Source organism: Trichoplusia ni, chromosome 3 (genome assembly GCF_003590095.1).
Source record: "Trichoplusia ni isolate ovarian cell line Hi5 chromosome 3, tn1, whole genome shotgun sequence".
Lineage (NCBI taxonomy): Eukaryota > Metazoa > Arthropoda > Insecta > Lepidoptera > Noctuidae > Trichoplusia > Trichoplusia ni.
The window spans coordinates 10,742,754-10,759,517 of record NC_039480.1 but is presented as its reverse complement, the minus strand read 5'-3'; the positions used below and the strand labels follow the sequence as shown (position 1 = coordinate 10,759,517).

Here is a 16,764-nt window from a genome sequence, read left to right as displayed (position 1 = left end):
ATTATATAAATGAAAATAAGAGTGAATATAATTGAGAATTATTAAAAGTTTTTGGTTTTATTTCCCGAACACTGTCATACATTTACAAAAAACAATAACATATTAACTAACCTATGTAACATTCACATGGTAACAAGTTTTAATAAATTCTGTCAAGCTTAATTTCCTCATACAATACAACTACATACATAAAAACGAATTCACAGACCCACACTATATAACTAAACTATTAATTTAAACAACATATTAAGGGAAGGCCTACATTGGCTGATAGAAAATAATACTGATTAAATGACAAAGCAATAGAAACGCTATTGCCCCACACTATGAAAAATGAAAATAAATCTGCACACATGTAAAACTATGAAAATAAATTAGTTGAAAATTTACAGCAAAATTAAATTTTAAACTTTTATGTTTACAAGTTGTATAGAAACTCGACCGTACCATTAAAATATAATATCACTGTTATCACTACTTTGGCTGAACAATCTGGAAAACCACCCAAGATAACCAAGAGTTGTGCAACTGTACTTATGACAATTGCTTTTATAGGTTTAGCAGATACTTATTATGTTATGTTAAATATTTTACTTCTGATTAGAAATGAATAAGAAATTGTAAATTTTTAACCTTCAGTAGCCGAACACTATAGGGCCAATATAGACATGCAAATTAAAGTTTTTAGTTAAATTCAGGCTTACTACATAACATGCTTCGTCCAGTTTTAAATAACTAATGAAATCGCCCCTCACTTGAACTAGTTTAGCTGTAGTCGTGATATTTGCACTGCAATTCCGCAGAACAGGCTAAGAATAATAAGGCAATATCATAATTATAGTAGTTAAGCACAGTGTACTCCCCTTAAAATTAGTTCAGCATTACTTAAAAATATGTTCTAAACAGGCCGACCGTCGCTCGCACCCATAGCGGCGTGTCTCTCTTCTGCAGCTCCATACTACACTCTGTTGCATAGTGATGCAACAGCTGCGATTCCTCACGTAACTTTTTCTGTAATTTTAAGTAATTCACGTAAAATAGACACATAGAAATAGATAAATAGATAAAAGAGAATCCTAGTATGGTATCTAGTGGAGCTTTATTAAATGTTACAGACAAACTAACTAACCTGCAAATCGGAAGACACAGTAAAAATAGCAGCCTGAGCTTCGAGATCGCGTTTAACAGATCGCTCTCCTAAGTTCGCCGAGCCTACTATAGTCGCCCACGGCAGTCCCGACCCCGGTGGGTAGTACCTGTAGAATGAAAATCAATCAACCCTTTATTACTTGACTCTTGATAATTTATACTCTACAATTAATTATATGCGGTTTTTTACCATAATCCTTTTGCATGAAATGTCCATCCTGGTCGTTCATACTCAAGCATTTCCACCCTATTTGTCTGCTTGTAATCTTGGACTCTCTGCCAAAATCTGTAAAGCAAATTAATCTATATTAGTACAAAGAATAGTTGCTTTGCAGGATATATTTATTCTGAAAAATAACTTACTTTCTGGCAATCAAAGAATAAGCATGCGGAATTCCACCTGCTGGTCCTGATGCCCCTAAAAATCCATTGGCCTGAAAACAAATGGTGTATTTTATAAGTAACTTCAATTTGCACTTTAAAAACTGAGTTTATAAAAACATACTTTATTTTTGCAATACTTACATTAGGATGAGCCATCAGTAAACTGATATTTGCCTTGCACTCTTTTAACAAAGTTTCAGCATAATTATCTGTTAGGTTAAAATAACCAGTGGCTAACTGTAAATGGGAGTCTTGAGGCACTGAAGCAAGTATCCTGCTGGTAACTTCTTCGTCTTGAGTGATCCCAAATTCACCCATTTGTATTAGAGGAAAGATCCATGTGTCTTTTTTTTCTTCTGTCAAGATATAAAAGAGAAATAAAATACATTAAAAAAAATATTTCGTTATTAACATTAAGAAAATTTAAACCAGAAAGAGGAAAACATAATTCTTCAGTACTTTATGATTGTATTGTTCTATTAGCCAATTGAGTTTATAATATTATGTCTAATGAATATTGTATAAGAATACTAAACTGAATTATACCATTAGTATCATGTATGGATCCAAGTTTCTCCAACTGTTTTTCCTTCCATCTTGAAATAAGTTCATTTATTTTGTGTCTCATTTCATGAAGTATTAACTCTTTTGAGCCATACTTTTTTCTTTCTTCAACACCATTTGGTCCACAGCACTTGCTGTAGTTACTTACCTCATCTGTAATGTAAAAATAGAAAAATTAAAAATCAAGATTTTGATGGAAGTACTCTTAATTAAATACTACTTAACTCCTAGCTTGCAATGAAACTCAAATATTATTAGGCTTTAGATTAAAATGCTTCCTTATCAAAAGCAAAATAAAAAACAAATAACTAGAACTTACAGTCATCATACCTATGAGTTCACTATAAAAATTGGCCAGGTCTGCATCCAAAATTTCCACATATCGATCCTGTCTCTGTTCAAAGTAGTCATTAGAACAATTAGCCCCACTCAGTAAGACAGAGTCATCTGCTATGTAGATCTTCATGTGTTGTAGCCCTATAAGCTCATTGTAACGAGCTGGTAAAGCCTTGGACCACGAACCATGAAGTCTAGGAGTTTGGTACAAGTTGACCGAGCACTTTGTGTTATGATAGTCATTGATTATCTCTTGTAACATGGTCACAGAGTTCTTTTCCCCTCGAGTGCCTCGTTGATGGTCTAGAAGTATCTTGAATGTTAAATCTTTATGTTTCTCTAAATTCCTACTAGTAATGTCCACAAGTGTTCTTTCCATGGGACCAGTACCCAAGTACAAGCTAGCGACGGATATTCGACGGTTAGCATTCCGAAACCTTTCACATAATGTATCATAGAATTTTTTGGGATCATTTATTATGTTTACTGTAGAAGCATGTACAGGGAAACACGGTGCAACACTGTACAACCAGTTAAAACAATTTAACTCAGACGGCTTAAATCTAATCGGTATATTACCATTAAACAACATTTTAATTTATGTTTACTATTTCAAAATCACAGTCATCTATTACAAACTGAAGATCGAACGAAGACTACATGCGAATTCGAGTTTTTGGATTCTCACAATTGGCATGTGACAGGTGTCATTCTGACATTCTTACAAAAAGGCCATACTTTTAATATCGGGCTCGTATATAAAGGCTTTTTAGATAAAATAAAACGAGACAAGGTAGTATTTTTTTTTAATTAAGCACCTTAACAATTATCAACACTGTATAGAAATAAATAATTCCCTAATTTTTACATTTTATCTCAATACCAAGAAATCTCATAACTTTAAATATCTATACAAAATGCTTCACAAATCCAAAATCAATCATAATTGATCCCATATTTGACATACATTTGATAGTACATGTCTATATATATCTTAAGTAATTATGCGATGTTTGATACGTGTACGAGCGCCTCTGCTTAAACATGACCGTATTAATTATTCTTAGGACAGTACGGTTCTTTAAGCGTCTCCCCTTGTTCGATGCCGTAATAAATTTGATCATCCTTTACGTACGCCCAAGACATTCTTTTCGAACTGAAATGAATACCCACATCGCCATCTTTTGATAGAGTAATCGCACCAGCGGTGTTCAGAAGCCGAGCAGTCATTCCTAGAAATATGAAATGAATACATGAACACATAATATTTTTATCATACTAGCTGACCCGAAAAGTGTTTTTTTTTGCCATTTCTAGGGATTTTTGATGTTTAAAAACTTTAAATAAAATAAACATAGTACTAATCAAAAAGAGAAAGTAGTCTATTCTTAAAACTAAAAAAATCATTTCATCATATCGTTCAATCCGTTTCAGAGCAGTATCGTAACTAACAATTTAATACCATTAATTTAGTGTAAACATTCTTCAAAATTGTAATTACCATTTACGGCATCAGTTGTAGCCTTGTTCGCATCCATCCCACCTTCCATAAGCTTTATAATACTATGAGCCAAACAGTACTTAAGAATGGACTCTCCATGCCCTGTAACAACACCGAGTATCATTATGAAACTTTCCATTCAATACTTATCACCGCGCAAACGGCCCCTCAAGGTAATAAACTAAGTTTTGGTCGTACCCGTGGTAGAAACGCCTCCAACGTTGTCGTCGGCATAGGTGCCGCTGCCGATTTGAGGAGTGTCGCCTATCCTACCCACTGCCTTTCCACTCATGCCCCCAGTGCTGGTGGCTACTGCCACATGACCTTTAGAATCTATTGCCACAGCACCTACAGTTCCCACTCCACCCTGAAAATAAATTTTATTGCTATATGTCTAAATTTATGTCTAGATTTTTTTAAATAAAATAAATGTAAATAATGTTTACATATGTAATAGGAAAAAATACCTCTTGTGGTCCAATTTCGGTTCTACCGAAATCTCCATGTTTTAAGAAATTTTCTAAAGCTTTTTTTGCATTTTCGCTGATTAAGGATTCAGGCGGTACCGTTTTAAAACCCTGCAAAAAAACACTTATATCTAATATGAATATTCGATATACCAAACTTTTCTAGAAAGATTATTGTCAAGAGGTTTATCAAACCCGACGAAAGAAGGGGGTTTTACGTTTCAAGTGTCCGTCAATCCATCTAAACGCTGTGACATCATAGCTTTTGAACGAATTGAGCGATATCAATTTAGTTTGTTTCGTATTTAAAGAAGAATTATGTGCGAGTGTTCTTGACTATGTTCCATAAATATCGGTTGAGAAGAGAAAATAGGATTTGATGACTTAATCAAGGAGTTCGAAGCAATATTTGATAAGAAAATTGGTGGTGGGGCGTTTATGTTGGGGCTTTTTTATTGTTATATTTTAATTGAATTACCTTTTCTAATGCAAAAAGTTTAGCGCCTTCGCCTCCTAAGAAGGAATGCGGCGAGTCGGTGAGAACTTTGTAGGCAATGCTGATGGGGTGCAGGAATTCCTTGATCAGCGTGACAGCTCCCGCGTTCAGATCCTCTCCACGCATTATACTGGCTTCCATCGCCACTTCACCCCGGAGGTTTAAAACTGATCCGTAACCTGAAAACCAATGAATAGCGCATCGTAGGTTGTGCTCTATTACAGGTTCGTGAAAGGAGTTAATATGCACCATCTTCAAAACGCAATTTTTATCAAAATAAGACCTTTATCCAATTACTAAACTTACGGCTGCTACATAGAATAAATATCAAAGTAGGTGACATTATCGGTTATATTTACATTTAGATAAACATAATAATATGTAGATATATTTAGAACAATGTACATTATAAACATGCATTGTGCATACCGATGCTTATCTGCACAGCATCTGCTATAAAAATGTATTACGATCTATATCTCGATAGTTGGATGAATTTCATGATCAAGAATTTTAAAAGAAGATAGATTCTTAAGAAGTTACCAGCGTTAAAGTTCTCGTCTTTCTCCATATAAACGACGGCTGCCTCAACAGCATCCAAGGCACTTCCCCCGCTCATAAGGCACTCGTGTCCCGCCGTCACGGCCGCCTTAACCCCGTCCAACTTGCCCTTAACCCGACTTTGAGGAATGTCGCCGGCGCCACCATGCACGATGATAATGGGCTGCATTTTCGAACACTGATTATCCTGATATTTACTCGTCGAGTTGCAGGAAGAGCGTGCGTCCGTTACGTTTGCTTGATAAACACTAAAATGGAACACGTTAAGTTGTTACTGCACCTACTTGCTACAATCAACCAACATTATCTATTTGAAATAGGTTCAGTGTATGTACTTGAGCTAATATAATATAAAATAACATGCATAACAATTGATTGAGGATGGGCTTATTATGGACTATTCAGTTGTTATTTTATTTATTAGGTAACTGTATTGATATTTAATTTGGCAAGATAACCGATTAGGTACACAATAAATTTACCGATTACGGAGTATGTAGCCAAAAGCGTAATATTGATTTACGAAAACGAATAATAATTGAAAATGTACCGTACAAATAGGGTAACGAAAATCAAATTTCAGTAACCTATTAACCGACAGTAACCGAATTATGGTCTTTCATCAAATACATGAAAATATCAACCTCAACTTAGTTTCTTTGTTTTTATAACGGCAACATAAATACATCACCTGTGAATATTCCAACATTACCTAAGACGGTTCATGAGATACGGTGTGGTGACGGACTGATGGAAAAATGAACAGGTGTTGAGGTTTGAGTTTGAGATTTGTTATTTATTTGGCGTCTTCCTATAGCCCAATAAACTTATTGAACTTCTCACATTTTACTTACATTAATGAAATAAAATTAAAATATAGCGCTTTGAAATTGCCGCGCAAGGTTATTGCTCTCCAGGGAATGTAGAAAGGAACTTGCGGAAGTGTATTTTTATTTGCAATTAACTTCAATTTAAGAGCGAATTTATAAATAGGATGTGAAGAACCCATGCGATTTAAAGCCATTTTTTTTTAAATATAGTTATTACAATTTTAAGTTCATCATAAAAAGTACTTACAAAAACTTTGTTTGTTGACTTTGTCAAAATTATTTTGTTGTTGTTATTTTGTCAGACGGCATAGACACGGTACAAACAGTTTTGTTTTTTTTCCTCGAATAGTTTCTGGCTTGAGAACAGTGCCAATTGCCACAACAACTTGACTCGGATTTATACCATGGTAATGACGATAGATGTGTAATGGTAATTAAAATTTACAAATAATCAAACGTTTATCTAGATTTCTAATATATTTTTGTCAATAGATGACTATCCTTACAACATATTTTTTAATCTGTCTTTTGTCATGCAACTCAAACCAGTCTGGTATCCAAACCAAAAATAATCTTAAAAAAAACTCATTTCAATGAAATAAAAATGGTGGTTATAAGTTTATGTGAAAATCCTATGAAATCATTTTAAAAACTACTTCATCCCGATGGTTATTCCGTAGTAGTAAAAGATGTCCACTCCAGTGTCCAACAGAAAATATGGAGCCCAAAAAATACGTTTAACTAGTGAGTGCCATGTTATTCAATCATTTCCGCTACTTGGTGTGACTATTTTGCTTCGAATGTAATGTATGACATTCTTTGTAATTAACTTATTATTTTGTTTTTAGTTTTGTGCGCAAGGAATTTGGTCAGGAGGGATCTATTCCGTAAGTATATATTTGATACAAAATCGTTGGTTCATTTTCGGAATATAACGCATCCAATAAAACTCACCTTGAGATGAGAGAATACGCGACTTGCTTCGGAAATATAAAACAAATCAACGTTCGGATGCACGACCTTTTTGTAAAAGTATGTTGTTGTCAATTGAAACACAATATCAGTGATAATCGGTTTGTTGCAGGTTTACCAGACCCTTTTGCTAAAATCTCCGTAGATGGAAGTGGACAGGTGTATTCAACAAACACTGTCAAAGCTACCCTCGATCCCAAATGGACTACACACTACGACCTGTACCTAACCAAGGGAGATGGCATAACAATTAGGTAAGATTTTTGTTCCCATGTAGTCAGACTGTAATAATTATTGTATCTTTGCACATGTCTCCAAGCAATTAAGAGCTTCGTGCTGTCCTTAATTATTAGGCATGAAATGTGTCTTTATTTAGCTTCTTTAGCTGGTGTTAAATTGACACACATTCCTTGCTTAGTATTTTTGGTTTGTGAGTATTATAAATACATCCTATATCATTAAATATCATCAAATATCATCAATTAATCAAATAATACTTTATTGCATTCAGAAGTATCTATCTCTTATTCATACACATAAAACCCACAAGATTTAATTTGACCTATATATCTCTTGCCTATCTTGACTGATTCTTATCTGTGAACATTGAACAACTAACATTGCATGTCAGATAATGTAAGCCTAGTGAAAGTATCAATGCAAACTGCCACAGTGAATCTCAGTTTACAAGAATGCAGAAACAAATGACAAGCGTATTATAATTTTCATGCTAAATCATACTTTCACCACTTTATTGACTTCAGCAGTCATTAACATCGGTATTGAGGAAGTGAGCGGGCATTCTAAAATTTATTGTACTAGGCTGAAAAAGTTGGAATTAATGTGTTAATTAATTAACAAGTATATAAGTAAAAGAATATATTTATTACTTTAATTTGAAAACTGGTTATCTTAATGTTTCTAAAGCACTTAAATTTGTGTATTAGAAATTCTAGTGTCCGTAATTGTAACTAGGTATTTCTTTATACATGAAATCAATTTTGGTTTTGTATTTGAAAATGAATTAGTAAAGATTGTAATTTGTGAACTAATGTATGTATTTAATTACTGAATCTTCTAAATTAGCATAGACTAAGTTCAAGGGTAGGTTGTTTTGTTAGTTAAACAAATATGTTATAAAAAAACACTAGCTGGCCTTCAGGTATTTAAAATAAAACAACTTTCATAATTATCATAACACTACTCAGCTCTTGCAAGTAGATGTAATTATTTAATATTCAAGTATTTGTGCCTTTATTTATTTATAATTTTAATAAATGAAAATATACACTTAGGGGGCTTCATTTTTCTACCAGTAACCATAGAGTGATGTAGAGATGACAAGAAGTAGATGCATTTGTATGGTCCGATATACACAACATACCTTTCTACAATTTACATATTATACATTTCATGGGGTCCTTCAATGGGGTTCATAAATGGCCTAAAACCAATTTTTTTACTGTCACTTTCAGTATTAAAATGTAGGGTAGTGTCCTCTTATATACTTGTTAATACACATTTCTGGGCAAAATGTTCTGCCATCTGCCTATTGAGTATATAGTCTGTATTTGGGTACACTTGCCTTTCCATGCCTTGTTGGATATGTAGTTCATTAAATTGTCTAATACCTTAGTGAAGAAGAAAAAATTAGGGTTTTCAAATGTTAGACAATATTTTATTAGCAGCAAAATTGTAGGCTTCTAGATAAACAAGGATCAGGTTCATATTACTATTAGATAGGTACTAATAGGTCTTCGCGACACCTTGAGACAGTAGTCTTCGCCGTGTAATTAAAATTCAATAATGAATATCAGAACTAATCTCCACGTGGTGATTCGAACTCCGCGATAACACTAAAAGTTTACAACCAGAACTTAACGCACGCTTTGCCGCGCTGATATAATTGTTATAGCTATCGCTGCCGTAGATTGCATTATTGCCGTGACGATTTATAATAATGTAAATTGTTTTACCATCGAGCAAAAGCCTCAGTCAAAGAAGGGAAAAGCGTTGGTGACTAAGCAAACATGTTAACATTTCAGTAGTCAGGCTTATTATAAGTATTGGGAGCCCTTTCGGTTCGTCAAAATGTACTTTCGAACTGAAAACGCGATCGGTTAAGCAACCCCCACATGTTTACAAATGTTCTAAATAAGCACCGTTAGTAAATTATTTCAACAAGGGCGCAGCATACATACCACCGCTATTATTAGCCAACATTCCTATTAAAAGGAGCATGCACAGAATGCTATTAGCCTTTTGATCTAGCCTATTACTTAACATAACGCGATCGTGAGTCTGTTGTGAAGTACCCTGCTGACGGACGTTGCCCGTTCGACCAATATTATGAGTGTAAAAAGTATACCTTAGCCTACATATGCACGTATACAAAACTTTGCATTTGAAAGGATAGAAATTATGGTATACTAAACTTTCTATACTCTATTTGTTTAGGTAGGTACTCCAAAAATCTATCATCGTATATTTTTGATAACGTGTCAATAAAAGTTATGCATAATTTTCCTGATAATTCTTACAAAAAAGAACTATACCTTTTTCAAATCGCTTTACGAGGAAAGTATTGCTTTGAAAGAAAGCCACCAAAAAAATAGCAGTCATTTACAAATATTATTCAATACTTGTTGAATGATTTGCATATTCTCGGAGTCTAAATGGCATAACCCTTAACCGGTCAGCGCATGTTCTATTCCTAAATGTTAATCATCTGCGCAGTTTTAAACTGCAGAAATTTAATGAAGGTCGTTGTGAGTCACACGCCCTTGGAGACTACTGCCGCTTAATTCTTAAGTGATTTTAATTTTGTTTATTACATTACGAGTGATTCTAGGTACAGAAATAACTTGACGTCAATAAATTTAAGGATATTTCTCTTTGTACGCAAGAAGCTGAAATAATGGTTAATGAGGATTAATAACGCACCAGTATTTACAAATTACTAGTAAACAAGTCTAATGCCCGTCACACTGATTCTTTTTAATGTAAGGAAAATCCAATGGAAACTCCGTGTAGTATTCATATAAGAAACGGCAACCAATTGATTATTGTGTATCAGATAATTTTAAACATATTTTTAGTGCTTTAGAGTATGAATCATTTCTGGTACCGGATCTGATGAAATTAAGCTGCTAAGAACTAGTTCTTCAGAATTTTTGTTGAAGAACATTTATTATCTGTTCAACAACACAAAGAACATAAACGATTTAAAAATAGCGTAAGGTCGGCTTTGTGTCTCAAGGATAAGAAAATATATCTATGTATATGTAATGATATTTAATTTTTCAGTGTGTGGAATCAAAGAAAAGTTCATAAAAGACAGGGTTCCGGATTCTTGGGATGTGTTCGCATACAGCCATCCACTGTAAATAAATTGAAAGATACGGGTTGTAAGTATATAAAAAAGAATCAAATTATTACATTCTACAACAAAAAAAAACTGGAATCATCAAGGTTTTATTTTACAAATGTATAGAAAACTATCCAACTTATTTGCAAAAATACCTCCTACTTAAAACCTTGAAAAACAATTTTTTAAATTCTCGATTTAACTTAACTGATTAGATTGTGGGAGATAAGAATGTTTGGCCTCTAAAAAGGATGCATATTTAGGTATTTCAATGATGATGTTATTGATAGACCAATGTCTGGAGCTATGTGAAGAAGGGTCAGGCGAGACATGCGGGGTGCGAGGACAAGTGATAGTGTCACTCGTGTCTCGAGATGCAGCAAGAGGCGAGCCGGCGACAGCTGCGGGTGAAGGGTCGCCGCTGGCAGTCGTGGGCCCTGCTGGTGACGTCAGAGCCCCGAGAGACCCGCCAGCCCAGCACCACGCGGCCAGGAACCCACTTCCGCAACACTGGGAGGAACGAGTTACATCTAATGGACGGTCAGTGCAACTTAACATTATTTAAACACCGCATTGTGAATGACATTGAATTTTATAGACTAATCTTAATGTAAATTGTACATTGTAAATTCTATTGAATGATTTTATGATTATCATTTTATTTGAAATAAAGTATTATTTCAATTAATTGTAACTGAAACCCAACAGCTTTATTTACGTTAAGGTACGTAAAATTAAATACGTTCACGTAAATTATCCGCCTGTAGGTCATACTTTAGCAATGTTACGTTAATTCAAACCTTACGTCACAGGCCCTACTACGTGAACCACCTGTCGCGGCGCACTCAGTGGGAGAGGCCGGCGGGTGAGGGCGCGGGCGGGGTGGGGGGCGCGTCCCCCCCTCCCGGCGCCGCGCCCGCTTCTCCGCCCGCGTCCTCATGCCCCGCCTCACCCGCCTCACCCGCCACACCGGTCTCACCCAGCTCCCCAGGCTCGCCGGCTTCCGATACCGATGTTAATCATGCTACTTCCATATCTCTTCGGTATGTATTATGGCAACCATACCTTCTGTTTGCGCAAGCTGTTCAATCTAGCAAATTGACATTAAACGTCATTGGATGTCCAAGATCTTATAACAGCAATCGATTGAGAAATCCTGTGTTAACTGATAGTTAATATTTTATGATAATATTAGGCATTCAACAAATTAGTACCCCAGATTCGTCAGGTTAATACGCAGATAATAGATGTTTTCCCTTGATTATAATGAGTGAAGCAATTAAAGCCTAATCTATATTGATTCATGTGCGTATTTATCAACGGATACAAAACGTCTTTATCGTATTCTTACAAACATAACGAGATTCAGAAGCTCATAAATATTATTTCATTTCACAAAGAAGAAGGAAAAATTTAGCTTTTCACTTCTATAGAGCTCGTAATTATGTATATCTGATAGAAATAAAAGTAACAAAATTGACTTACAATAATTGTTTTAGACCTGAACCACAGCCTCAGACCGCCGTGCGATCGCGCAATCCCACTGCGTCGCCAACAAGCTCGTCAGCCTGCAACCCTGCCACACCAACAACACCCACCACACCTATAGCTGCCACTGACCTGCCGCCTGGATATGGTAAATAGTTATTTGTTTTTCTATGTTTAGCTAAGAAAGTCGATGAACAAATGATGGACTGTCGAAAAATTACAATAGCAACTTGAATCGAACCAAATTAGGCCCAAAAGTTGAGTATTTCTTGCTAAAATATATCCATTTTAGTTAATTAAAGTCTAAGATAGTGTTTTATGTAGATTAAAAATTTAATTTAAAAAGCACTGAAAATTTTACTGGCTCTGAAGTGACGTCATGAAGTTTTATGATGTACCACGTCAGATTTACGAAGTAACAAGCATTTTTTGTGATACGTAAAATTTTGCACCATCTAACTGGCAATAAGTAAAAAGTACATTCGGTAGGCTCCAAGAAAATTCCAGGGCTGTCTTTGCCAAACATAAAGTGGCAATATTATTTACTATGATAAGCAACAAAATCTTACTTAAATACAGAATTGAGATTATAGCATAATAAATTCTGCCATTCAGTAGAACTACCATACATCATTGTTATTTGTAATGATCAGACTAGTTCATAAATACAGACTCTGTTTTTACATTCTTTTTGCATGATTCAGTAGATGTTATTGTATTGAGTAACCAACTGACATGCTGTTATCTTAACAAACACCACAAACAAGGTGCCTTTGACTATATTATTCAATTATTATTATATTCAGAATTAAAATTTTGCATTTATTGGTATTTATTTCATCTTTCTATTCTTATAGCCTCACAATCATCTAAGTATATTTAGCATTAAAAACTTTAACTAAAAGCAGCAATTTTCTTTTCTTAGGTTACATCGAGTCTTTTTGTTCTCACATTTTGTAATACTATCTGTATACATACTAAGACTGTTTTATATGCAGCGTATAAGACGACCTCCAAACATTAATAGAGTAACGACACATTGTTGTCACTTTATTAATCTAATAGACACTACGCCGCGACAATACTTGGAACTCGGTATGTGCTGGAGTCCATTCTTAGATTGGTTTCACTGTAATTGTTAGTACCTTGAAGTGGTTACATGATACATACCCAGAAAATATTTGAACGTAAAGAATGTTTAGGTTTACCGTACCTTATCCAACAGAAAATGTGTACACCGAAGTTCCTGTTTCTGCTATTGTATGTCCTTATTGTAAGGTTTAACAATAGGTATAAAACTTTATGAACAAGATAAATATTAATTTGTATGTATGTGTTGCTTGTGACGAAGATTTATATTGTGCAGCTAAGCATACAAGATAGAACAGATTTCTTCAAATCTAAACTGTAATCTATGAGCATTAGGCATTCCGGTCGACAATTGTTTTTATAATATTTTCTCCCATTTAACAATATGATGTGTCATGTGTTCCAGAGATGCGCACGACGGCGCAAGGCCAGGTGTACTTCTACAACTCTGGCACGGGCGCGTCCACGTGGCACGACCCGCGCGTGCCGCAGCACCTGCGCCACTGCGCGGCGGCGGCGGGCCCGCTGCCGCCCGGCTGGGAGATGCGCCACGCGCCCTCCGGCCGCCCCTACTTCGTCGACCACAACAACCGCACCACGCAGTTCACCGACCCCCGCCTCGCGCTCTCCGCCAGGCTCGTGAGTCTACCACAATTCATCAACTTACAATACTATTTCTGATTCGATCCGAAAAAGCGTTGATCTGTGAACAAGAATGTGTTTGAATAAGAATTATTCCGTACAGTGAATGATTAAATTGTGTATTCCGAACTTTATTCCGATAGCTTCCTTAGTTTGGTGACTATATGTTAGATACACTATGAAAAAAAATGTATGTTGTGAAGGCATCGTATTAATGATTGTCGTCCCCCACAGCCACAAGGCGACCCGAGCTCCCCGCCGCCGGCCGCCGCGCCCGCCGCGCCGCCCGGGCCCGAGCCGCTGGACTCTGATGCGCTACCTAAATACAAACGAGACTTGGCAGCCAAGGCCAGAGTACTGCGAGCTGAACTGCAAGCACTGCAGCCACAAACTGGACACTGCAGGATAGAGGTAACCATGAATGTTATGGTCTAAACTATTCCTTCAAGGTGTTTTAGTTAAAACTCAAACATGCCAAGTACTTAAACTTAAAGGGTTGACTAACACTGATTGATTCTGGCAGTCTCAAAACGTATGGGAAACATTAAAAGGTTTTTCTTAAATTTCCAGGTATCACGTAACGAAATTTTAGAGGAATCTTATCGACTGGTTATGAAGTTACGCGGAAAGGAACTGCGCAAACGTCTGTTAGTGAAATTCCGCGGTGAAGAGGGTTTAGACTATGGTGGAGTGGCGCGAGAGTGGCTCCACTTGTTAGGAAGAGAACTATTCAATCCACACTATGGTCTATTCCAATACGCAAACGCTGGTGATGATCGATATGCGTTGCAGATTAACGCTGATTCTGGGGTACGCATTCTTAATCCATAATTCTGGTGTATCTAAAAATTTTATTGATCACTTATGGCTGTGATTAACTAATCACTACATGTTGTTTTCCTTTAGGTCAACCCAGAACACCTTTCGTATTTTCACTTTGCTGGTCGTATCCTCGGAGTTGCACTATTCCACGGACACCAGCTTGATGCAGCTTTTACTGCTCCCTTCTACAAGCAACTTCTCGGAAGGCCGATAACGCTCCGTGACATTCGTGATGTGGACCCGGAACTGCATCGATCACTATCCTGGATGCTGTATGTTTACTGATACAATAATAATCGCAATAGAATTTCTATTTATATATACATTGGCTATAACTGATGTCTTTATTTGTAGAGAGAACAGCATCGCGGGCGTAATAGACACGACATTCTCAGTGGAGTGCTCGTCGTTCGGCGCCGTGCGCAGCGTGGAGCTGCGCGCGGGCGGCGCCGCCGAGACCGTGACCGACGCCAACAAGCGCGAGTACGTGCGTCTGTACGTGGCGCACCGCTTCACGCGCGGCGCCGAGCGCCAGTGGCTGGCGCTGCAGCGCGGCCTGGCCGACATCATCCCGCCGCAGCTGCTGCGGCCGCTGTCGCCGCGCGACCTGCAGCCGCTGCTGGCGGGCCGCGCCGACCTGGACCCGGCGGACTGGCGCCGCCACACGCGCCTGAAGCACGTGGCGCCCGACGCGCCGCTCGTGGCCTGGTTCTGGGAGATCGTGGAGGCCTTCGACGCGGAGATGCGCGCGCGCCTGCTGCAGTTCGTGACGGGGTCGCGGCGCGTGCCGCTGGCGGGCTTCCGCGCGCTGCAGGGCTCCACGGGCGCCGCCGCGCCGCGCCTCTTCACGCTGCACCTCGTGGCCGACGCCTCTCCTGACTCGCTTCCTAAAGCGCACACTTGTTTCAATCGTCTCGATCTACCTCCTTACCCAAATAAGGAGAAACTCCACGATAAACTCAAACAAGCGGTTCTCGAAACAGCCGGCTTTGCTGTCGAATGACTCGATAAAGTTGGGTCTTGCTAAATATAAAATCTAAAATTACTGGTAAGGAAAAAACAATTTTAAATGTGTTCATAACAAAAATGTCGCAATTCAGAAAAAAATAATTTGAGCGATCGTGTTTATACAAATGTAAATATTGCTAAAGATTGTGTGTAGTAGGGTAAGTCTGGGTTGATTGGAAAGAAAGACAGCTTTAATGAGACTGAGCAATTTCTGATAACAGATACAAATTCATGACAAATTTGATTTGCCTAGAGTATAGCATTCAATGATGACAATTGAATGTGTATACTAACGAAATTATTAAGGTGATATCAAATATTTTATATCCAGGCTACAGACGGATCAATATTGAAAAATGCCTCCAACATGTTTTTTTTGTACATTTATTAATCTATTCTACTATATAATTCTACGAAACGAATATTAACGAAAGTATGGACCTTGTAAGGTTTGCACAGAAAAGTAATATGCACACATAATTGCTTAGTGGCTTGCTATAGTAACGCTCAAAAACTTCTTGTTTATACTTTTTCTAATTTAGTTACGTAATTTCCAGCGAAGCAATATTGGGCTTCCTTTAATTCAAGTTAAATAAATCAATAGCAAAGTTACAACATTATTTTTTGTATCTAAGTCGAAATATAAATATAATGGCATAATAACATAAGGTCTATTTTGCATGTACAAAATAGATAATAATGAATTAGGTATTTGAAATATTTTTGTAGAATATATTTGTATATAATTTAAAATAATTCAGTACAAATGGAAAGTATGCTGAGATTTTACATATGTATTTAAGCATTGTGATTTCTCTCATTATTCGAAATTATGTTTAAGGCAAACGCTCACGCTTTGGTGCCTTATTATGTTATATAAACATAAGAATTGTATTTTCGATATAACAAATATAGGGGTGATTTTATTATTTATGACTTAATATTCCGTTTACTCGATTTAAAACAATGTTACTTCCGATTTATGATAATAATTTAAGTTGTAAGGATAATAACTCAAAAAAGTAATTATTGTAATCGTGTATTATTTATGTTTTAACAAACATTTACATTGTGTTTATTGTTTCGAT

General features: G+C 36.6%; 3 protein-coding genes across 5 annotated transcripts; 1 reads left to right on the top strand and 2 right to left on the bottom strand.

The window, feature by feature from the left end:
* Positions 1–31: 31 nt before the first annotated feature.
* LOC113491892 (CDP-diacylglycerol--glycerol-3-phosphate 3-phosphatidyltransferase, mitochondrial) lies at positions 32–3,111 on the bottom strand. The gene is made up of 7 exons (XM_026869093.1): positions 2,428–3,111; positions 2,080–2,250; positions 1,675–1,889; positions 1,513–1,583; positions 1,340–1,435; positions 1,130–1,256; positions 32–1,011 (listed from the first exon to the last, which is right to left on the bottom strand). The coding sequence occupies exons 1-7, from the start codon at positions 3,023–3,025 to the stop codon at positions 886–888; spliced, it is 1,404 nt and encodes a 467-aa protein (XP_026724894.1). The 5' UTR covers positions 3,026–3,111; the 3' UTR covers positions 32–885.
* Positions 3,112–3,222: 111 nt separating this feature from the next.
* On the bottom strand, positions 3,223–6,617 carry LOC113491893 (probable isoaspartyl peptidase/L-asparaginase GA20639). 3 transcript variants are annotated; one of them, XM_026869096.1, is made up of 7 exons: positions 6,536–6,617; positions 5,441–5,706; positions 4,880–5,076; positions 4,402–4,512; positions 4,133–4,301; positions 3,935–4,036; positions 3,223–3,665 (listed from the first exon to the last, which is right to left on the bottom strand). In XM_026869096.1, exons 2-7 carry the CDS (start codon positions 5,625–5,627, stop codon positions 3,487–3,489), a joined length of 945 nt encoding a protein of 314 aa, XP_026724897.1. In that variant the 5' UTR covers positions 5,628–5,706; positions 6,536–6,617; the 3' UTR covers positions 3,223–3,486. The 3 variants fall into 3 exon arrangements, with proteins under 3 accessions (XP_026724897.1, XP_026724895.1, XP_026724896.1); XM_026869094.1 differs by having other exon boundaries at positions 6,313–6,555; XM_026869095.1 differs by lacking the exon at positions 6,536–6,617 and adding an exon at positions 6,171–6,199.
* Positions 6,618–6,844: 227 nt separating this feature from the next.
* On the top strand, positions 6,845–16,669 carry LOC113491887 (E3 ubiquitin-protein ligase SMURF2). Its single transcript, XM_026869087.1, has 12 exons — positions 6,845–7,032; positions 7,137–7,175; positions 7,373–7,514; positions 10,567–10,667; positions 10,918–11,167; positions 11,440–11,670; positions 12,127–12,263; positions 13,611–13,843; positions 14,081–14,257; positions 14,417–14,656; positions 14,753–14,940; positions 15,023–16,669. Exons 1-12 carry the CDS (start codon positions 6,978–6,980, stop codon positions 15,669–15,671), a joined length of 2,442 nt encoding a protein of 813 aa, XP_026724888.1. The 5' UTR covers positions 6,845–6,977; the 3' UTR covers positions 15,672–16,669.
* The last annotated feature ends 95 nt before the right edge of the window (positions 16,670–16,764 follow it).